This window comes from Motacilla alba, chromosome 11 (assembly GCF_015832195.1).
Source record: "Motacilla alba alba isolate MOTALB_02 chromosome 11, Motacilla_alba_V1.0_pri, whole genome shotgun sequence".
NCBI lineage: Eukaryota > Metazoa > Chordata > Aves > Passeriformes > Motacillidae > Motacilla > Motacilla alba.
The window spans coordinates 17,763,507-17,786,306 of record NC_052026.1 but is presented as its reverse complement, the minus strand read 5'-3'; the positions used below and the strand labels follow the sequence as shown (position 1 = coordinate 17,786,306).

Here is a 22,800-nt window from a genome sequence, read left to right as displayed (position 1 = left end):
GTTTCATCAAATACCGTTATTGCAGGATTTCACTGTGACTGCAGATGGCTTGTGAAACTTCATGTGTCCATCACAACAGGAAAGAATGAGCCTAGTGGCATTAAAAGGGGTGAAATGACTTTTGCGTTCACTAGACCCTAAAACATGGGAAGGGTCTTTTATAATTGAACTCTTAACTCAAATGTGACCTCTTTTACAAAGGGCAGAGTTCTGCAATATAATGTAACTGAAATGCTGAGTAATAACTGGGAAGTGAAAAGCATCAGCCGTGTTTCCTCCATGTGACTTACAGCAGTGCTTATCTACACTCCAGGCTGCAAGAGGCTTCAAACCAAACGGCTTATTTTGACCTATAGTCCCAATCTCTCCTTCCCAGGAGGTGAACATACCCCCAAAATACCCTGCTGAAAAGTGCTGCCGGTGTGATATCACCATTTTTGGAGTTCTCAGATGCCTGTGGCTGAGAGGGCTGGAGTTCTGCTCATCGCATGTGTGAGTGCAGCTAATTATAAGCTCTTAGCAGCAGAAATCCTGTCTCTGTCTGCACAGTCTTTGGCACAGCAGGGTCCCTTTCTCAGCTGGCCCTCAGTGAGAACTCAGTGCGAGGTATGAATCATATCAAAGGTGAATCAGAACGATTCTGAGTCACTGACACCAGAGAGTAACAACTTCAACATATGTATACAAGACTAATGAGCTGCAAAATTTCTCTGTTCCGACTCAAGAGAGGAGAAAAAAAAATTTAAAGAAACTAAAAGATAACTGAGATAAACCAGATGTGCTTGATATAAATGCAGAGCTGCTTAGCTCATTTATATTCTATTTTCTTATCTTGAAATAATTTATTTTAACTGAAGGAGACTTACCTGAACTGAGAGACTCTAACTGAAATGAGGATTACCTGGAACTAAGGTCATCTAAATTTTCTGTTGTCTTGGCAAACTAATAAAACCAAACCTACTCCATTTTATTAAAGTTAAAAGTATATAGTCTTTTAAGTAAATAGTTCAGAGTTTTGTGTTTTGTTTTTTTTCCACTCTGCAATCAAACACACGTCTAACATAGTTCACAAAATTAGCCACAATTGCTTATAGAACCTTCTTGTGTGTTTTTCCTCTTTTTTACACACTAGTGTATTCTTGAATGTCCTTAAAAGGCATGTTAGTGTATTCTCTCTTTCTGACTGGCAGAAACAAAGCACTCGAGACACTTCACCAGCTCTGCTGAGTAGCTGAAAATACACATGAGGAAGTGACGACTCATTTAAGGAGAGCTGCGAATTGCTGCCCTTATGCACCAGGTTTCCAGCTTGACTTTTTACACTCTCGGTGCAAAGAACAGGCGTTGAAAGGGTGGTTAGCCTCTGACCTGGAAATTCCCTCAGCAGGAGCATAATCTGTGCGATTTAATGTCAGTATCTTGTGGCTTTAAGAGCTGGTGACCCTGCAGTTTACAGCATAATCTCACAGGGAAGTGACAAAACTCCATCCAGGAGCAGCAGGAAGTTCGGGTTAGATTGAGGGGCAGGACAAACAAACCCACAGTTCAGCTCTGTCACAAACGGGCAAGGCTTCAACAAACGAGGAAAAATTGGAGCTAAACCAGGCCAGGTACCTTTCAGTAGCTTTTGACTGATTCTGAGCTCCGTAGCTGGAGAAAAAGGGTCTTGAAATCATCATTTGTTTGTGAAGATGATACTGGTCAATCAGAATTAACTGGCTGGTTGTCAGTCTGAGTGTAAGGTCAGTAAGTCTAGAATCTCAAGTCTTGTATTTCCACACTGATAAGAAGTCAGAAAGAGATAAAATATGAAACACTACCAATAAAACAAACAAATGTAAAAATACAACTGCATGTGAAGCAATACATGCACAGAAACAATAACCTTTAAAAATAAATTAAAGAGGAAAAAGTTAACTTGAACGAAAAAACTTTTTCTCATTGTGCACGTTTCACTTTTCTCCTTGGGCTTCATCTGGAAGTTCATTAACACTGATGGAAACCAAACACACAGCAGACTTCTTCCAGGACCTGCTCATGTAGGAGGGATTTCCACCAAGAACCGAGTTTTGTCCTCACGGTAATTACGTAGAGTTAATAAGAAAGGGATGAACTAATTTATTACACAGATTTTACTTCTAACACAGTGTTTAAACGGGGAATCCAAACCCGCTCGGAGCAGTGCTGAAGCCCGCAGTGTGGGGAACTTCCTAAACACGCGATGCCATCGTGTGGGCAAAGACATCTCCAGCAGTTTCCAGAGGAATGCCTCTGAATCCTGGAATGTTTCGAGCTGTTTTGAGTTAAAATGGGCATCTCGACCCTGCTACGGACAGGGACACCTTCCACTAGCCCAGGTTGTGTTCACATCATATGAACATGCCATTAATTCCTTCATTTTTACTTGCTATGTCCTGACCCTGCTGAAGGAGCTGGGTAACTCCTGTGCCTCCAGTGGTGATCAGAGAGTCTAAAACAGCATCCACCCTGGTCAATCTGTTTCTAAGCTGGCAACAGGAAGACTATTCTTTGGGTTTTTATGAAATTTTAAATCCATTAAGGTTAAAAAACCACCCCACAATTAAAGTGTGGTTTAACTTTATAAAGATTTTTACTCATTCTTGAAAAAGAGTAAAACAGGGGGAGCTCTGCCATGATTAGTACAGACAGAATCACAGATTGGACTGGGTTGGAAAGGACCTGAAAGCTCATCTCATTCCACCCCTTGCCATGGGCAGGAACACCTTTCACTAGCTCAGGGTGCTCCAAGCCCCATCCAATCAGGTCTTGAAAACTTCCAAGGATGGGACATTAATAACTTCTCTGGGAAACTATTTTTTTCCTCCCCTAAATTATCTTCTTTTGTATATTTCTGCTTTCTGTTGAGAACGCACAGATCAGACTATAATTAAAAGTTAAATGCCAAAGCTGCTAACCTGTTCCATGGCACCTTGTTGCAGGAACACTCACAATACCGCATTTGTGTGAATTTGCCCATCTCCCCTCGTCTGGAAGGAGAAGGAGGCTTCACACGGAGCTGAGGCTGCAAGAAAATCAACCAGAGTCAGACAAAGCACGGACAAAAATGGTGTCACTGCTCTGAATGTGAAGGCCTTGCATGAACCAAACCCTGTAGCTGAAAGAACAAGGAGAATAATGCAAATGGGATGAAGAGTTGCCACCTGAAATAAAAAAAAAAAAAAGAAAAGTGAGTTGTGGGACCAGAGCTTTGCAACCACTGAGGTTATAATTTTTTCTCCCAAGTCTTCACATGTCTGACTGAAGGCATGGCCAGTCCCTGTCACCTTGCATTTGTCCCTTAGCCTGTGTACAGCCTTTTTACCTCTCAGCCTCACACCAGCCTGATTTTGCCAGTCAGGGGACAGGAACTGAACCTATTCATTGAGAAATTGTTGTGCTCTTCCTCCACTCCCCACTGCCATTGAAATTGACCAAAACCCGAGCGTTTACCCTGAAAGTGACCTTTGTGTGTGTGTGTGTCTACTACACACAGGCACACCCAGCTTTTGCTTTCCCAAAGGCCATGAGCTGTTTCCAGCACAGATCAGGGCCAGCAACGCCTTTTCCCACAGACCTTTCTGGGACCTTCCCAGGGTACTTTTTGGGATGAGCTTTAGCACAGGGCACCTGGCACCTCGGCCCTGACAGCAGCTGCAAAGGGTGGTTGCTGTGTCCCAGTTACAGCTCTGAATTCTCTTTTTTTTTGAAACACTTTTTAGGGCCAGGGACGCTGAGGGAAAAGGGATGCCTCAGTAAGAAGGGTCTCCTCAGGGAGGAGGGCTTCTGGAAAAGTAGGGTCTCCTCAGAGAACAGGGCTCCTGGCAAAGCAGGGTCTCCTCAGAGAAAAGGGCTCCAGGAAAATCAGGGTCTCCTCAGGGAAAAGGATTCCCTGGAAAAGCAGGGTCTCCTCAGAGAAAAGGGCTCCAGGAAAATCAGGGTCTCCTCAGGGAAAAGGATTCCCTGGAAAAGCAGGGTCTCCTCAGAGAAAAGGGCTCCTGGAAGAGCAGGGTCTCCTCAAGGAGGGTGGTTCTCTGAAGGAGAGTCTCTCCAGGGAAAACAGTCCCCTCAGGGTAGACGGTCCCCTCAAAATGGAGACTTTTTTCAGGGTGGAGGGTTCCCTCAAAAAGGAGAGAAGTGTCCGCTCAAAAAGGAGGGTTTCCTCAGGGAAAAGCGTTCCCTTAGAGAGAAGGGTCCCCTCAAGGCTGAGGAGCCCCTGATGGAGGCGGGGTGGCCGCGCTCTCGCTGTGTGTGGAGCTCTCAGGCTGCCTCCTCAGCGCCTCCACCGCGGGCTGCGGCAGCGCCCGCCTGTCCCCTCCGGATCGCGGGGACAACACCGCTGCTCCTCGCCTTGCCTGCCTTCCTCCATCCTTTCCCTGCCTTCCTCCACTTCCTCCACCCCTTCCCTGCCTTCCTCCATCCCTTCTCTGCCTTCCTCCATCCCTTCCCTGCCTACCTCGCTCCGCCCGTCCCTCCCCGTGGCCGAGGGCCGGCCCCGCGCTCCGCCCCGGCCGTGCGGGCGGAGGTGGCGGATGGCGCCGGCCGGGCCCGGGCCGGTGTCACAGCGCGGAGCCCATCGGGGGCTATCGAGGGCCGGGCCCGGGCCGGTGTCACAGCGCGGAGCCCATCGGGGGCTATCGAGGGCCGGGCCCGGGCCGGTGTCACAGCGCGGAGCCCATCGGGGGCTATCGAGGGCCGGGCCCGGGCCGCTGTCACAGCCCGGAGCCCATCGGGGGCTATCGAGGGCCGGGCCGCTGTCACAGCCCGGAGCCCATCGGGGCCGGCCCGCCCTGCCGGTAAGCGAGGGGCGGGCGGGGGGCTCGGCCCAGCCCCAGCCTCCGCATCGTCACCGGGATGGGGCGGGAGCTGCTGCCGCCGGCTGCGGAGGGTGGCAGGGCTCAGCTGAGCTGGGCACACCGCGAGTAAACCCTTCAAAGACACATTTTCTCCAGCGGTTTGCTGCTTAAATTAACAACATGTCCACGGTCTGTCTTCTAGGTTACAGTGGTTTCCATTCACCCCTCGGTGTTTACCCCACGATCGGCATCTTCCTCAGGCAAACAAGGCTTTAGGCCTGAAGGTGAAGCAGCCACAACCCGTCCTCTTGTCTACGGTAAACAAAGTTAGGGCAGAAATATTGCATTGGGCTCGGCAGTGTGTCCTTCAGAGTCGGCTGAAGGGCTGTGTGATGGGTTTGTCTGCAAAGGAGAGGTGTCAGGAAGGACATGGAATTTGCAGGAAAAAACCCCTGCAAAATGATGTTTTTGTTCCACATCTGATATTTTTCATATTGTCACCCGAGGCTTGTGTCTTCCCCAGACAGGTGGGAAGGCTGTTGGCAGTGGTGGCCGTCACTGTGGTCATGGTGGAATTTGGGGTTTCAGGCGCTGTTAGGTCTGTGCTGTGCTGCTCCAAGAAGAAGGGCAGAGCACATGGCCCAGACAACACTAAAAATCAATCTGTAATGCAGGTGACTCCTGGGACATTGTGAGAAATAGTTGTACCACTAAAAGCGTAAAACAAACAAAGAAACCGCAAACCAACGCCCTACCGCCAGCTTTAATTCTGTGGGTACCAACTCCCAATGATTGATTTACTGGTTTCATAAAAATCTGTGTGTTTTTAATGGGTCTTGAGTTGTGTTCCTAAATGGTTTTGTTCCTTTGTTTCAAATTATTTTTATAGTGTGTCCCTGAAAAAAAACCACTCGTAACGAGACTTTGCAGTGATGGTGTTTTTGTACCACATCATATTGGCAAACAGGTTCAGTCCATTAATGCACCACAAAGATGCAGCATAATCTGTCATAACTAATCCATTATCAGGCTTTTCCCTTCATGTCAGGGATGTAATCCAGCTGTCAAACTCACGGTCACTTTGTGTAAACTAATTTTACTGTTAGATCATATTGGTTTTTCCATTTGGTAGAGACTTGACTGAGGTTGGCATTGGTGGCCAGGGTGGTTTTAGCCAAGAGCTGTCAGACTGTCAGCTTTTAAAGCACGGTTGCTGGTCACAGATGTTATCCAGGTTCATTAAGCCTTGGTGAATACAGAGACTAAACAGTAGTTTTAATAATTTCCTGTAAGGCTGCTAATCAGCTCTTCTTGTAAAGCTTGCACTGGTATGTTAGTCTGTTTGATGTGTCTTTCATGGCCCTTGTGATACCTTTCTGTGTTTAATGTTTCTTTTGATTTTTTTTCTCTGTGCTTCAGGTTGAAAAGATGGGGAATGCTGAAAGCAATGCCTATCAGAACCACCTGTCCAGATTTCTTCCTGAGGAGCAGTCTGACATTGATGGACTGTTCGACACCTTAGCAGGATCCAGTGGCTCATCTGGAGCAAAAAATGCCAAAGCTGCAAAGAAAACTGTGACTCTGGCAGCACTACAGGCAAGGCAGTCTGTTATTCAGCATATATCTGGGATGTAGTGCATTGAACAGAATTCCAGAAATAAACTATAAAGATGTGGTATTTTTTAAGGATTGCTCATCTCAATTTAATTTTTCATATTTTGGGGCACGATGGATATTTAACTTTTTCTTGCAGTTTAACCAGAGTAGTGACTTTCAGGTTTGTATTTATCTCTTAAATTGCACTTTTGGGTCAATTTGCAGATTTCCTGATTCTGAAGTAAGTTAGGGTATATGGAAATATTTTCACAGAGACCTGAAAAATGGGAAGAATATTTTTACCCCTGGAGTCTGTAGTGTGGGATCATTTACAGATTGTCTTGAGAAGCTGTCACAAAGTCACTTTTTATTTGGTTATGCCTGTCTCCCTCGACATATCACTGTCTCTAATCTCTTCACTTGTACTAAAAGGAGAGAATTCAATTTGACTTGATTAAGCTGTGGCTCCCTGTTTTAGCTAATTAACATGCATTATGCTTCTGATTAACTTTGCATTCATTTTCTAATCAAGAAAAGAGAAAAATGAGTCATTGGGATCCTTATTAACTTCAGCTAGTCAGGAACTAAGTGGCCAAATGAATGTGGTGGTAAAGTGCAGTTTGATATATATTACACAGATAATGGAGTCAAATTAAAACTCATTGAAAGCAGCAGGTTATTTTAAGGTGTTCAGCAATGCCTGTGCATACAGACCAGCTTCAGCCTTCCTGCAGCCTGGCTGTTTGTGAGCCGTCACCAGTTTTTGGAGCACCAAGCTTGGAAATGATGTTCCTGCTGCTTGGTTTTTCAGCACTGGTTCATCCAGCGTCCTTGGTGCCTGTTAATTGTTTGGGACCTGGCAGAAATTCTCTTTCTAGCTTTGCCCCAGATCAGATGAACATCTGCCTTTTTCCTTCCTGCCTTTTGTTTGCCAGCTTAAATTAAAATCTTTTGGAAGACTTCCTGTAGGTGCAGGGAGAATGGCAATGGCATTTGTGCCTTGTAGGTGACAATGCTCATGCCTGGACTGAGATGTGACAGATTTCATCCAACAGCAATCTGGTACCACTGGTGAGGCCCCAAGACTGTGGGCCAGGGCAGGCTGCACTGCATAGCTTGGGAAGCAGGTGGAGCAGAAACCTCTTGATAATTTCACGAAGCCTTTTTTAAAACAAGAGTTTCTGAGCTGTCAGAGGTGTGAGTTAGATGGTTATTAAGGATTCCTTTTTTACACACCTCCTTTTTTCACACCCCAGGCCCACTCTTTGGAATAGCTAGAAGCAAAATGAAACAGCTCAGTGAAGTGGTGGGATTAGGTAGGGAGTAGGTAGATAATTCACTACTGTGAAGTAAAAGCCCCTTGAATATAATGTTTTAGTTGTGTTCCCTGCTGCCTCTCCCACTTGAGGCTCATAGAGGATTTTTAGAAAGCCTCTCAAAGCCAGCTGTACCCCCTGTGAGCATCCCTCCCTCGCTCTGGAGCTCTCTGATGTGAAAGGCTGTGGCTGCTATTTCTGCTGCTGGAGTCAGTGGAGCTGTAGCATTGACGTCAGCGCAAGCAGCGCAGAGCTCAGGGTGTTGGATCTCTCATGCCCAGCAACAGCCATTAACAGCAAACAGGAGCAGCCCAGGCTTCCCAAGAGTGGTATTGAGCCAGGAATCAGCAATAGCAGCTCCCCTGAGTGGAGCTGCAGTCGGGCTTTTAGGCAGGTGGGGCTCCGCTGATTTCAGCACAGTCCCCACTGAGCTGCAGCCCGCGTGGAAGAGTCACGGCAGGTCTTCAGCACACCTCTGTGCACAGTGAGGACACTGGGTAATCACCTCCTCCTCTATGCATGTACTCGAGATGATTTATCTTTAAACTCTAATTATCTTGAACACTTTGAATCCAGAGTCAGATCTTTCCCACGGAGCTGTGATGAGTGATGATACGTTCCAGCTAGATTTCAATTCGAAGGGCCAAACATGCAATCCAGATGAGTGAGTGCTGATTTTGACTCTTAACACCAGGGATGCTTTTTAAAAATCAGTTGATATGTGTGCTTCAGTTAGTTGCCACGCAGGGGGAAAATTTCCAGGATTGTTTCTACACTTGTATGTGGGGTTAAACACTGCCTTGGGGCCAAAACTGAGATATGGAAAACACTCCACTTTGCTTTTAAGTGAGCTGCACTATCGAAAGCAGAATTAAAACACAATTTTGAATGTTTTACTGGCAGAGCTGTAAACCTTTGCACCAGAGTTACCACCTAGAAACCCTTTGCTCATATCCTATTAAGACTTTATGGTGTTGATTTTTCTGAAGGCCATGGTGTTTCTAGGAAAACAGTATCAACCTAATTCACTATAAAAAAATCACTCTAAAATAGAGATTTTTAGTTTTTCTCTTGGCAAAGCACTTCTTTGACAAAACTTTATTTCTGATACTGCATGCTGTATGTCAGCAGAGATTAACTGGAACATGTGAGTTATCCTTCATTTGTAAAACGTGGCTCTTTGCTGTTTCTGTCTCTGCAGGCACACACCCGGGAGCCCCTGCCAGAGCCAATGACTGCTCGCTTGTACAATGGAATGAAAAGCATTGACCTGCCTGGCAAATCAGCCGGGCCCAGTGAACAGATTGCTAAGGAGCAGTTTGTAATTTTTATGTCAAACCTCTTAAAAGGGAATGCAGATGAGAAGATTAGCATAATAATGAGAATGATCGCCAAGGCGGGAGGGCCTCTGAAGGGCAAACAAATCCAAGAGGTAAACAAGCAGTTAAATGTGTGTTGGGGGGACAGTAAGAGAGCAGGGCTGTGGTTAAGAGCCAGCAAGGGCTGTGGTGTGGCTGGTGCTTCTGGGAACTGAGTAAAATGCTTTCTAGAGCTTCTGTTGTAGGATCAACCATGTAACTTTTGAGATCTCACAGAACAGTGATTCACTAGCAGCTCCTACACTGCAAAACTTGACCTTCCCCTCCTTTCATTCCCTGTTTTATGGAGGTGCTTTGTGAAGTAACATGTAGGAAATGGCTTGAAAAAGGATCCTTTTCAAGGCCTCTGACACTGAAATAGCGTTTCTGTAGTTCCTGACTTGTCATGGCAAGAGATGTTTCTGCCTTTGGGATTACAGCGTCACTACTGCTTGACTTTATCTTCAGACAGTCCTTTGAAGCTCTTGGAAATTTCACTTGAGAAATACCAAAATGGTGATGTTTTAATCTTTTAAGTTCACAGAGGATCTGATCACATCTGTAGTCCATGTACTGAGCTACAGGAAGGAGCTGAAAGGTTGGAGTTTGGAGAATACGAGGGATTCTTCAAGTGGAGTCAAAGCTTTGGCTTCTGAGCTGCTCTCAGAATTGAAGCTTCCAGGTAAGCAGCCCTGATTCAGCTTATCCCAGAGCTTGTGTAATCAGTGATCTAATGAGAATTTCTATCTTTAGGTCACATCTTTGAATTTTAAGGGTGAGACCAAAATTTCAAACCTAGTGCTTAGAAAATGACATTGGAATTTTATGTATTTAACCTTAGCATCTTTCTCCCCTAAATTCAGGTGAGATTTGATCTGAAGTCCTAGTTTGTCATGGAGCATGTCTATTTTACAAATACCTGACTTGCAAATGATAGGAATGGGCACCTAAATAATACTTATTTAAATAAAATTTATCATGTATTTTGGCTTTTCATGACCTTTTATAAAGCATAGGTCTATCTTTGCACTGTTGTAATAACAGATTTTGTTGTCTTGTGAAGAACACTTCATGAGTTGTAGCTCTGTGTCTGTGTTTCTAAATCATGGCAGCCCAACCAAAGAGTGCCACAGGTAAAGGTTTCTCAGTTCTGTGGTTGCATTTGTTTCATGTAATTGACACTTTACTGTTCCTGGCTCCTTTCATGTGTGGTTTTCTGTCCATTACAATAATGGACTGTGATGTTTACACTTAAAAATCACCTGATTATTTTCCAGACAGGGAGATTTACTTCTCTCCCTGTGTTTCTTATTCCTCAGATGGGACAAAACCCGTGGGTTCTCAGCTGCTGGAGACAAATTTTGACCAAAGTGTCATTGAGGACTGGGTGTACCGAGTTCCCCAGATCTCAGTTTTCCTCAGTGTTGTCATCAGGCAAGGCCTCCACGTCCTGCATTCCCTCCCAGACCAAACCAACGACATCCTCAACCTGCTTCCTCACTGCAAAGGCATCAAAGGAAGAGGAGTTGTCAGTCTCTTTGACATCCCAGCCATCATCTACATCAACTCCCACCTGCCTGCAGAGATGCAGCACAAGTGGCAGCTTTTATTTTCCTCCAGGCTCCACGGGGAAAGCTTCTCACAGCTGTGTGCCCATATAGTGAACAAAGGTCCTTGCATAGTGATCATAAGGGACTTGGATGGTTTCCTCTTTGGTGGCTTTGCATCTCACTCCTGGGAGGTGAAGCCACAGTTTCAAGGTAAAACTCACTTTTCTTTCTTTAGTATCTCTGGTAAATTCCCTGGTTTTTCTACAGGCACAAGAATCCTGTCCCCTTGATGGATACTGTCCCTTTAATGACACAAAGTGTTTCTTAGACTTCCAAGTGAATTTCTCTGTGGCAAAAATAACACTAATTTCCAAAGAATATAAAACATATGCAGAGTTATTCTTAGCCTGGCAGGCATGTTTCTGAATAATATTTATAGTTTTTTAGTTGATAAGGCTTTTAAAATTGCAGGACTTACTGACCACAGAACAAGTTTTTAGGGAAGTCTACCAAGCCCTGTAGCTGCTTAGGTTGAAAATCAAATGAAAATGAATGAAGTAGAGCAGAGATGATGAATTAGTGTCTAAATAATTTGACCACAGGATGGCAGTGCTCCATCAGGAACACCTGAGCCTCCTCTTTCCATTTGTGCACTGTCTTTGTTCCCCTTGTAAAATCCATCAGCCAGAGGATTCTTTGGGCAAGCTAAACTTCTTGTTCCCTTAAAACTTTGAGGGAGAAGAGAGAGTTTTTGAAGAACTCTTTGGAAAGAATGTTTGTGATGGGTTTGGGAAGAAAAAAACATGGGCTATGGGTATTTGGTCTTGCTGGGAATCCTCACTCTGGCTACATTAGAAACTCAGTTCATGTCCTAAATGAGTATTTGAAAATTATCACTTCACAAAATTACCACTTCAGACAGTTGGTATAATATTATTTTACACTGATTGCACATCCATTTCCTTGTGTTTTTTCCTGATAGAGAAACATACAAAGCCTACAGGGCAAGCACACCACAGGTGCCTCTGAATCCTGAACTGGGCATGGTGAAAATTGCTCTAAATCATCTGATTTATCTGTCAGTGTAGTCAGCATTAGGGATGTCTGCATTCACACCAGTTTGTACAGATCTGTCAGTTGGCCAGTGTTAGGTGATTTAATACAGTCTGGGGTAGGTGACATAGTGACATAATGTCCTAGTGTGCCTCTGACTCTGCCCTTGATCACAGCCTGTAATTGCATTGATTTTTGTGACTGCACAGAGTTCACTGAGAATATAAAATAGATCTAAATCTTGATGGGAGATCTACTGGCTTTCTGAGATAGCAGCTGCTGTCTTTTAATTATTCAGCTTAAATTATTGTTTCTAATTTATTTGTTATTGCTTGACCTCTTGTCTGACCTGAGGTGCTTCTCTGTTTGCAGGTGATAACAGATGCTTTCTGTTTTCTGTTTTCCCCACTCTGGCTGTATACACATACACAGGGTACAATGACCACTACATGTATTTAAACCATGGCCAACAGACTATGCCAAATGGACTTGTAAGTATTCAGAAATGATGATTTGGAAATTGGATTTGTGGCTGGCGTTTGGAAGTATTTTGTGGTTTTTTTTTTTCTTTCTGAGAGCAGATTTATTTCACTTGTTATTCTCTGAGGAAATTTGCATGCCTGAAGCAGCACAAAACTACACAGTAATCTGTGTAACTGAGGATTCTTCCACTGGCTGCTCTCCCTGCCACAGCAACTGCTTTTGGAATTAGAGAGGAGAAAGCCCAGCAGGATGAGAGTGCAGACATTGCAAGTAGCTGCTGCTGCTGTGTGATGACAGTGGCAGGAGAAACTCCTACTCAAGTTCACAAATGAGCTCTCCAGATGCAGAGGAGTTTCTACAGAGCTACAACACACCACCTGTCTTGGAAATACTTTACGGTTTTGGAGCATTATGTGCCCATAGCTTTGGGAATTGCAGCAAGCTGGAATTAATTTGCTCTAGAAAAAGTGAAAAACATTAAATTACATTATCGGTTTCTGTAGATACTTTCCTAAATGGAAAGGAGGCAGCAAACCCGAGCACTGTTTGAAATGGAACTGCTAATAGTTAATAAACAAAAGCCAGGAGTTTAATTTCTGGCACGAGTGACAGATATTTGTATTCTGTAAAGCACAGAGGTAGGCCAGTATCACTCAGGCAAATTTTCAGTTGTATTCAGGAACAGTAGATGTGGGTATTCCCTTTTATCACCTATCCACAGAAGTGTGGCATAAATACTGACCGCAGCAGCTTGCTCTCGGGTTTCCTGACTTTGCCAGCCTGTTTTCCCTGTGCAGGATGTGTTTAATGTGCTGGTTTTCTCCACAGGGTATGGGTGGACAGCATGGCTACTTTGGGCTCTGGATAGACAGTGACTATGGGAAGGGCCACAGCAAAGCCAAACCTCGCTGTACCACCTACAACAGCCCCCAGCTGTCAGCCAAAGAGGATTTTACACTGGATGCCATGGAAGTTTGGGCAGTGGGAGACGCCCCTGAGAGTGCAGGGGTAGGTGAAATTGTGAATTGAACCTGTGAAATTGTGTCCTGGTTGGAACAGGAGTTGTGAATGCAAAGCTCACGGTTGCAGTTTTCTGTTTAAACACTGTCTCTCCACTGTAGTGAATGATATTTTCTTTACCTGGCCCTGTGGTGCCATGTGTTTTGTAGCACCAAGTAGCAGAACTGAAATGGAATTATTGAGGGTGCCAACAAGAAGGAATGGAGGAGCCCTGAGGTGATAGAGCAGCATAGCAATACTTTGAATTTCAAAAGGCCTTTTCGATATTGAGGAGTGGTCTCTGGGAGGAACCTCCTTGGAGGAGCTCAGTAAAATCCAGTTTCTAAAAGCACTGGAAACTCTCAAGTAAAGTCTAATCTGTAGTTCAAGAAGAGACCCAAAAGCTTTCTTTATCAGTAACTTTAAATTTATTATTGTTTTACCATAAATTTGTGTGAATAGGTTTATGCCAGTCTTTCTGCACATGGTTTATTTTTGGGAATGAGTAGGAGCCCTCTCTCCAGTCTCCTCTGTCCCTGCAATTTATTCTCTTATTAAACTGTCTGGTCTGTACAGTTTGGTGGGGTTTTAAAATTTATTTCTTTTTAATTTTTACTTCTTTTCATACTATCTACCCTGACTTCACTGGACACGTAGCTCTAAGTAGAAACAGAGCAAACTGTTTATAGAAAGCGTTGACTTGTAACTGGATCTCGTCTTTAAAAACTTCACATCAGCACTTCAGACTGAGGTGGGGTTAACCAGGATGTCCTGGATGGCTTGTAACCTGAATAAACTTGAAATATCTCACTGTCATCTTAGGAAAAGTTTATGGCTATTTTATGTAGCTGCAGCAGTAAAAATCATTTTTATTTGTATTTATGAATTCTGAAATTGGAAATACATTTTCTCCATTGTGCCAAGCTTGCAGACCATATCACTTACAGACTTTTGAGTGTAGCCTGTAGCCTGATACTGCCTTTTCAAATTGACTGTATTTTATTATTTTATTTTGTTTTGAAGAGAAAAGGTAAGAAGAGTATCCTGGATGTGGATCCTCAGGCTCAGGCCTTGCTGGAAATGGCTGGGAAGAGCCGTCAGAGCGAAGGTCTGCGGGAGCCCATGGAAGAGGACGAAGGTGATGATGATGAGAACTAAGGGAGCCACAGCAACATGTAAAAACTTCACTTTTATTTGCTTCAAGTGGTGGTGATGTTCCTTGGACAACGTATTTTTTCCTTTTTTTTTTCCCCTTGAATGTACCTAGCTGTCTGGGACAAAGCTTAAGGCTTGTACTTGTGTAATATTTAGGTCTAAAGCACTAATCTGCCTGAAGGGTTTTGTTTGGGGAGGACAGAAAAATTAACTGGGGACATAATCATTAGGCATGGCTGAGCTCCAGCTGAATATGAATCTGCTTTCGTTCCCCATAGATCATGTCTGCACACTGAATTAAAAGCAGCAGAAGTTATTGACAGGATGGCTTTCTGTCCTGGAGAATTGATATGTACATAGTTATGTACATAGTTATGTACATAACTTTATAAAGCCTGTTCCAGGCACTGGTTAAAGCTCTTATACCTCAACTGCACATATTTATTTGCATGCAATGAAATTAATCAGCAAAGCTTATAAACTGTAACGATGTCTTACACTGTTGAACATAGAATAGTCCACATGATGCCATATGAAAGATGCTATAAATCTGCACTGCTTCAGCTAAAGCATTAAATTTCAAGCTTTCCAAGGCAGATTTTCAGCAGGTGCTTCCATGTGAGCTGTAGGATGTTGCACACCAGGAAGCTGTATAGTTCTACACTATCCCTAGTGCATCTCACTCACTTCATCTGTTTGTGCAGAAACTTGTCTGTTGCTTTTTAAACTTAGACCAGAGTCATTGGAGCCATATTTATCCTAAAAATACCTCCAGCAGAGTTCTCTAGAGAAGGTGCATTCTTTAGTAGCCTCATGAGACTGGAGTAAAAGATCAGGCTGTAAAAAAGGTTGAGTAAGAAGCAGCCACACTTAATTGAGATACCTTGTGGAAGAAATAAAAATCAGGGTTATGTCTGTAAAATGTTTAAAGAAGATTGCTGTACACTTTATTTCCACATAATGAATCATTACTCTGTTATGGAAAAGGATCCCCACAATGTGAAATGCAGTTGTTGGGGTTTGTGCTCTGTTTTGTGACTCTTCACCAGTCAGCACCAGTTTTGTCGGGTCTCTTATACTCAGGACTTTTGCTACTTGAATTAGTTCCCATCTCTCGGTAATTATTAGTTTGACCTTGCTAATTCTATGTGTAATTAACTTGTCAGAAAGAGCCCTGATTTCTACCAGGGGCTGCAATTTCTAACTCAGCAACAAGTGTTTGGTTATCAGTGTCTCTGTCAGTCAGTCTTCTTCCTCTTGGGGAAAAGGACTGTGTCCAGTCCCCTTTGTCCTGGCATGAGTTTGTCTTCTTTGCAGCTTAGAGAAATATAATTTCTATAATTCTATAATTTCTGCTCATGTGGCCTTCCTTAAATTCTTTCCCTTGGTGTTTTCTTGTGAGATTTGTTTTCCCACCTGTTTTTCATAGGGAGCCAGATTTGAATATTCTGAACAATCTGCACTTGTGCCTTAAAGTAGATCTCATTTGTAAAAATTATATTAAACAACATGAATTTAGTCTTGAAAGGAGAGCATGAACAAATCACTCCAGCCAGGTGTCCTAGGCCTCAGCTGTGTGTTTTGTAGAGTACCTGAACTAATGCTTGGGGCATTTACATGCTGTTTGTTCCAGTACAGAGAGTGCTGTGAAAGGCCTGAGAATGTCCTTTTATGCTGTATTTGCTTAGAGAAACCAGATAATCTCCCAAGTTTTTAACACACAGAAAAAAATAAGCTTCAGAACAATTGCACTGATACTTTTGTATAGTTTTCTTTTCTATATTTATGAATAACATTAAGTTTTACAATGTAAGGAGTTGTAAGTACATGATGCTATCTGTGAGTGTGGTGATAGCAACTTTTGTTTGAACATTCTCAAATTTCCACCGTGAGTCTCAGAGGGCTTTTTGACTAAGCCTATTAAACACTCCCATGTAGATGGCATACTGGATGAGAAAGTTGAGTTTCTGCAGTTAAAATAAATAGCTAGACTTTATTTTCCTTCCATTACAAGGCAGAAGCTTGTTTTTGAGAACAGAAACCATCTGCAAGGGTATAAAAAAAAAAAAACCCTGAACTTTACAAAACTACTCTCCACCAATAATATTTCAGTGGCCAGGTTTTCTTTGATTTTTAGTGAGTAAAGCTGTTTCTTTCTAGATTATGAATCCAGAATATAATCCTATTTGAACTTCATCTTGTGACTATCTAGTGACTATCTGTGCTATTGCATAGCATTGTGACCTCTGAAATTGTAGTTCTTTGACAAGTTTGTGTCTGAGACTCTTCCTCTTCACTTTGAAGGTCTTAAGCTGGGGCAAGGAAAAAACTGACACTGGCACTTGAGCAAATGTCTCAGTGAAGCATTATTTACTAGGACGCCCCTGATCCAACCAGCAGATGGGATTATTCCAAACTGTTCTTTAAATGTAAAAGATGGGCTTGGGAAAGACTCAGTTTTTATTTTAACCTGAACCTAATGATTAAGAAATCTGGGCTCTGTGCTCATGCACCTAAAAATATCCAGAAAGCTTTTGTCAGCAGTGGGCTTAGCTATGATCTGAACAGCTCAGTCCCTTTTGTGCAGTTTTGGCCCAGCTGCAAAGCCCAGCATCCCTGCTCTGTTCCTGACTCATCTTTATTCCCAGGCTCTTTGGAAGCGAGTCCCTTGCCCGTTAAATCCATCCTCTCCTGTGAATTGGGTCTGATCAGCCTTCCCTTCTTCTCCTGTCAGTCACACAGGTACAAAAACTGACAGCTGAGGGTTGGCACTTCAGCTCTCTGCTCCCCACAGTTTCCTTGAAAGTCTTGCTGAGTCAAGCCTGCATATCTGGGGATCCACAAACACTACAGATTGAAGGAAAAAAATGCTTCAAGGCAGGTCTTTTCCACTCTTGTAATGAAATATTAAAGGACGTGTCTCAATCATGAGTCTCACTCAGATACTTGTCAGTAACATTTTAAAATGTAGATTTTATTAATAAAAATGGTTTTGATTTAAATAAATAAAATTTCAGTTTATGCACAATAGATTTTTCTGTACAGATGTGAAACTGTTCTTTTGCCTGGGACTAGCTCAGCCTTCTGGAATTGAGATCAGTGTTATAAAAATATACCTGCTCTTGGTTTAAAAAAGGAGCCACTCTGGAGGTTTCTGCAGACAGCTCACGTGGAGGGGGTAGAAGAGTCTCTGGTGTAAGGGCTGTTGGTACAGCTGCACTTGAGTACCTTCAGGAAGGATGTGGGGTCACAAAGCTGTGGGTTGGGATTGTCACAGCTGTGTTCAGGTGCATTTCAGAGCAGTCTCAGTCAGTTGTGACATCCCTTGGTGTGCTTTGGGGGGCAGCAGCGCTTCTCACAGAGTTTGACGAGCTCGGACACCACGAACACTGAGGAAGCCAGGCCGCTGAGGAACAGCAGGTCTGGGAGAGGAGAGAGTGGAGGTGAGCTCAGCTGGGCAGGAATCCCAGCCCAGGCCTTCCTGCAGCTGGGAATCGGGCTGGTGGAACCCCTGGGTGCGTGTGCCCTTGCCAGCTGAGAGCTGGGGACAGCACTGCAGCAGACAAGGGCCACCCACAGTCCCCTTGGAGGGTGGAAACAGGAATCATTTGGGATCCCTGCTCCTGCTTATGACACAGCCTATTGTAGATGGAACACAGTGCGGTAGGGTGCAATTTGCTGATTTAAATTAAAATCTGTGTTCCATTTCAGCTGGGAAAGTGATGTTTAACCCAGCTCTTTACAAAGGGAGTCCCTGCATAATGATCTGAGAAATGTCATCATACAGAGCTGGAAAATCCTGGCATGTCTCAATTTACTTGCATTTATGTGCAGTAAATCAAAACGTAGAATCTAAACTAGGGTAATATGAAATACTTGTACTGTTTGGGTACAGCTCTGTGTAAATACTCAGAGATTGGAGCTGTTGGTTGATTTCCCCTACCAGAGATGTGTTGGGAGCTAGCAGGAAGCTGGGAAAGGCATCTGCTTTCTAAAGTCACTTTAAGGAAAAAAAAACAAACAAAACAAACAATTATTTATTCTGAAACTTACCTAACACTCCTAAATTCTCTGTCTGGAAGATCTTTTGTAGTGGAGGGATGTAGATAACTGCCAGCTGTCCCAAAAATGACCCAAGCACGGAATACAAGAACATGCGGTTTCGGAAAAAGCCGATTTCAAATATCAACTTTGTCTAGAAAAGGGAAAAAAAATTAAAAAGTGGCTTTTCCCAATCTCTGTTGGAGCTAAATGACACCCTGCTTCTTTACATTTTATCTCTATTACTTTTTAAGTTACATAAACACTAACTTAGGGCTACATACTTGAATGTGTAGTTGCTCTTGTGATGGATAATTTTATCTGTATAAAAAGTTGATAAAAATCATACTGCTTTAAATAGCATTAAAAAACCCCTTACTGTGCAAAATGCTGGTATTCTAATGTTTATGTTTGTGATTTGAGACAAGAAATTACTGCTGACAGAGCCATCTCACCTGAGAGCGACATGTCAGGGCATTGAAGAGGTCAAAAAACACGAAACAGGTGAAGGTCATCGTTGTGGTTCGAGGAGTTATGCCCCCTTTTGGATTCTGGAAGCACACAAAAATTCATGGGTTAGTTTAACCTTAAAAAATATGCCAATTCAATAGAAGAATTAAATGTTCCCTTTAATGAGTCCAGTCAAACTAAAGGGTAGTAAAACAAAAGAGTAAATCTAGTTCTAGCTATTGTAGGTAGCATTCAGTTCTCTCTGCTAATTTTAAAGTTTATGATCTTATCAACCATATTTTAAATTCTTAAACTGATGTGGACTTTGAGTAAAGAACATCCTAAATTAAATTACTGAAACTTAAAGTACCAACAGCAATCCATTGTACTTAGCATTTTCTGCTGGGAAAATGGAAAGCTGGAGGTGAAAAGTCCCTTAAAGTATTGATGCCATATCAAGTAATAGGTTTCCCATTCTGGGTTGGAAGGACCAAATTAGAGGTCACAGAGGGAGGCAGGAGCAGAGCTGGGAGCTGACCCTGCTCTCTCAGCCCTCTGCCTACACTAATCCTTCTCCATGGGATGAATTCCAGAAAGTCCTCCTCATGTCCTTCAGAAACTGCCCTCACTTGGTGCTCCACCCACCCTGATGGAAACAAGATCCGAGTGCTGATTTCCCTCACCTCCTTCCAGAAGACAAAGAGGGTTCCACTGATGATGATGATTGCTGACATGAAGATTTTCAGGATCAGGGATTTGCTGAGGATGGTGTCTGTGATGCACCTGGGGGGCTGCTTGATGGTGTCCCTGTCAACAGGTTCAACCCCCAAGCTGCCTCCAAGAGAAGCAGAGGGATGTGTTAATTAATGCAGGGTCCCGAAATGTTCATCCTGAGAAACCAGGATGGAGCTGAAGGATGCAACTCTTTGGGACACAGTGGGAATATTCAAGCAAGGTGACATAAGGCCCAAATTTGTCCATGACACTGATACCAAAGGTCTTTTCTGCATATTGAGCTGCTAAAATAAATCATCAGACCCCAGAGTGAGAGCTAACTGTGAGAGTGTGCATAATGAGGAGGCTGTAATTGTATTAAGCTGTAGTTGTAATTAGCAGTTGGATGAGGTTCCTAATCTTGTGATTTTGGGGCATATCCCCACAATCCCCTGGTGGTATTTTCAGGATAACAGGCCATTCCTAGTCAAAAAATGGAATAGTTAAGGGACTCCACCATAAACCAGGAAAATACAGAAAACCTCAAGTACATGTGAAGTACTTTTTAAAAGACCAGGAGGGAACAGAAGTGCAGCTTACTGAACCACGATAATGATTGATGAGGAATCACAACAGTTTGTGTCCCTAGACAGAATTCAGACATATTAAACCCAAGATTATTTTGCTCACTGGGCTGTTCCATACCTCTGTGCTGGCGGCCCATCCATGATGATGTTGATCCATAAGATCTGCATAGCATTGAGTGGGTTGGGTAGGTTGAGCACTGTTGACAGGGTAATTAGGCTCAAAGCTGAAATACTCCTGCAAAGCACAGAACAATATTCTGCAGGGCCTCACCCCGAAGGTGCTTTCACAGGAGCTGAAGTGAACAGGAACTTACGTGCTCAGCTGGAATCGGACAAAATTTTTTATGTTGTAAAATATTCCCTTTCCCTCTTCTATTGCATTCCTGGAAGGGAGAGGGAATTTTATTAAGTCAAGAGCACTCCCACTGTTTACACTGAGCTGCCTGTAACACTCAAAACACAATTGTCTTTTGTAGCCCTTATTTCAGTGGAAATTCAGAGCCCAGCTCAGGAGGAGGTTGTCAATGCAGCTTCTCACTTACAATTCCTTTATCAACGTGTAGATCTGAAAACCTGGGTCACGTGACCAGGTTTTGGTTCATAAAGCAGGCCTGGGACCTATTTATATACTCACTGTACCCTGCCCACTCTGCTGTTATGAACCAACAGAGCATTGCAAATTACATTTTTCCTCTGAGCTTCCTGGATGAGGCAGAATACGAGGTAGAATCATAACAGTTGGAAAACACCTCCAGGATCACCGAGTCCAAATTATGACCAAAAAAGCTCTGATCTACCCAGACTTTTAGGTGCTCTCAGATCAGTTAGCTACAGCAACGAGGAGTTCAGGTGCAAGGTGGCTTGGTCAGCACCACTTGGAAGGAAAGTCATTGCCATGTGTGCAACTAAAGGCGAGTCAGAGCCACCCTGGGGCTCTCCACTTCCATCCCCAGCCCTCCTCACAAAACAAACAGGCTTGCTGCAGCAGACAGCCAGAAAAGAGCTGAAGAGTACGAAAATCTCCAAACCTACATGACTTTGGAGAAGTCATCATCCACGAGGATCATGTTGGCGGCCTCTTTGCTGACGTCTGTCCCCGCTCGCCCCATGGCGATCCCGATGTCGGCGGATTTCAGGGCCACGGCGTCGTTGACGCCGTCCCCCGTCATTGACACCACAGCACCAGCCCTCTGCAAGGCCTGCGGGAGGGGACAGCTCAGAGGCTCTCCAGCCAGAACACGAACAGGCGATTGCAGAGCCTGGACTATTTGCTTTGCTCTTTTTGTATTGAGAGATCAGAAGCTCTCTTGGACTCTGAGGGTAAGACAGACTCGGCACCGCACAGAGCACAAAGCTCAGACCAAGAATTAGGTTTTTCAGGAGTATAGGGAATCTCACAACTCCAGCAGAAGTTAGAAACCCTCAAATCATTCTCCTGATGTTGTAGCTGCTAATACCTCACTAGTTTTTTTTTGTATGCCCGGGCCCTGACTTGCAAGAAAAATAAAATCACAGAATGTCCTGAGGTGGAAAGGACCCACAAGGATTATCAAGTCCAATTCCATACCTAATACCTTCAGAGAAACAGTGCCAGGGCTCTAGCTGGGGTTTTACAGTCCTTTAGTTTGAGCTGATGCTGCTGGGGAAAACCAGATCATCCAGAGAACTGAGGCTCCCTCCCCCTTCTTTTTGTGAGGTGTACAATGAATTTCACAGGCTCTTAGTACCTTTATTATTTTTAGTTTGTGCTTTGGACTTGTTCTGAAGAAAATGGAAACCTGAAAAACAACAAAAAAGACAAAATATAATCTTGTATTCAATGGAAGCTATTGGAAATAGGCTTTTTAAAAATGTAATCAAAGCCATTACATTTTGGACAGTGGAGGAGAGCTCTGCCTCTGCCAGTTGGTCCAGCTCTTCCCCAGACATGGCTTTCAGCTTCCCATTGCAGAGACCAATGTTCTGTCCTGCAAAGAAAAGAGACACACTCTAAACATTAGTGGATTCTATAATCCTAGCAATGCTATGTGTGTAAGAGGCTTAAGCTGAGATTTTGTCGTTTCTGGTGCTAAAATAGTGGAATTAATTTACTGGAATTTGGCCCAGAGTTTGGAGCTGCTCTATACTCCATTTAATGTTTGTTTCAATGGAAAAGCAAAAACTCAGTGACCTTTAAAGCCTCTGCTGAGCACACAGAAACAATGATAAAGTTGATTATTAAGGGATAAAACACTTGACTGATGTGACAAACATACCACAGAGCCCCAGGAGAGCAGCAAAGTTTGGTACCTATAGCCACAGCTGTTTCCAGGGCATCTCCAGTGATCATCTTCACTGCCACACCAGACTCAAACAGGATTTGCACAGCTTCTCTCACCCCAGCCCTTGGGGGATCAATTATTCCCACCAGACCTAGAAATGTTAGTTTGCCAAGTTCTGGACCTGAAGCCAAAGCAAGTACTAGAAGCAGAGGGGAGAAAAACAGGACAAGATTAAATTGTTAATGATGTATTTCCGTGCTTTAAAAGGAATATTTAGAGAAGATATTAAATTGCCTGTTTCCAGCAGAAAAAGTCACTAAAAACAGATCTTTAGTCATTACAATCAGATCTTGTATAGACACAAAAATTCAGTCCACTAAATAATAGTTTCTCTGAATGAGAGCATTTGTTTGACATGTTTCT

General features: G+C 43.5%; 3 protein-coding genes across 5 annotated transcripts in view; 1 reads left to right on the top strand and 2 right to left on the bottom strand.

Annotated features, from left to right (window-relative positions):
* Positions 1-357: 357 nt before the first annotated feature.
* Positions 358-5,382, bottom strand: LOC119705771 (collagen alpha-1(I) chain-like). Its single transcript, XM_038148543.1, has 4 exons — positions 5,316-5,382; positions 4,475-4,854; positions 2,937-3,043; positions 358-1,780 (listed from the first exon to the last, which is right to left on the bottom strand). The coding sequence occupies exons 1-4, from the start codon at positions 5,380-5,382 to the stop codon at positions 1,753-1,755; spliced, it is 582 nt and encodes a 193-aa protein (XP_038004471.1). The 3' UTR covers positions 358-1,752.
* Positions 4,546-17,354, top strand: MEAK7 (MTOR associated protein, eak-7 homolog). 2 transcript variants are annotated; one of them, XM_038148247.1, is made up of 9 exons: positions 4,546-4,814; positions 5,017-5,131; positions 6,234-6,410; positions 8,928-9,158; positions 9,622-9,766; positions 10,404-10,844; positions 12,060-12,178; positions 12,999-13,178; positions 14,193-17,354. In XM_038148247.1, the coding sequence occupies exons 3-9, from the start codon at positions 6,243-6,245 to the stop codon at positions 14,325-14,327; spliced, it is 1,419 nt and encodes a 472-aa protein (XP_038004175.1). In that variant the 5' UTR covers positions 4,546-4,814; positions 5,017-5,131; positions 6,234-6,242; the 3' UTR covers positions 14,328-17,354. The 2 variants fall into 2 exon arrangements, with proteins under 2 accessions (XP_038004175.1, XP_038004176.1); XM_038148248.1 differs by lacking the exons at positions 4,546-4,814; positions 5,017-5,131 and adding an exon at positions 5,968-6,142.
* ATP2C2 (ATPase secretory pathway Ca2+ transporting 2) overlaps positions 16,845-22,800 on the bottom strand; it is a 28,848-nt gene continuing 22,892 nt past the window's right edge. For both annotated transcript variants that reach the window (XM_038148246.1, XM_038148245.1), the window contains 10 exons: positions 22,406-22,576; positions 21,986-22,083; positions 21,844-21,894; positions 21,149-21,315; positions 20,431-20,499; positions 20,235-20,351; positions 19,499-19,646; positions 18,821-18,916; positions 18,378-18,519; positions 16,845-17,746 (listed from right to left, as the gene is read on the bottom strand). In XM_038148246.1, the coding sequence (XP_038004174.1) occupies positions 17,634-17,746; positions 18,378-18,519; positions 18,821-18,916; positions 19,499-19,646; positions 20,235-20,351; positions 20,431-20,499; positions 21,149-21,315; positions 21,844-21,894; positions 21,986-22,083; positions 22,406-22,576 (1,172 nt within the window). In that variant the 3' untranslated portion in view covers positions 16,845-17,633. The remainder of the gene's footprint in view (positions 17,747-18,377; positions 18,520-18,820; positions 18,917-19,498; positions 19,647-20,234; positions 20,352-20,430; positions 20,500-21,148; positions 21,316-21,843; positions 21,895-21,985; positions 22,084-22,405; positions 22,577-22,800) is intronic.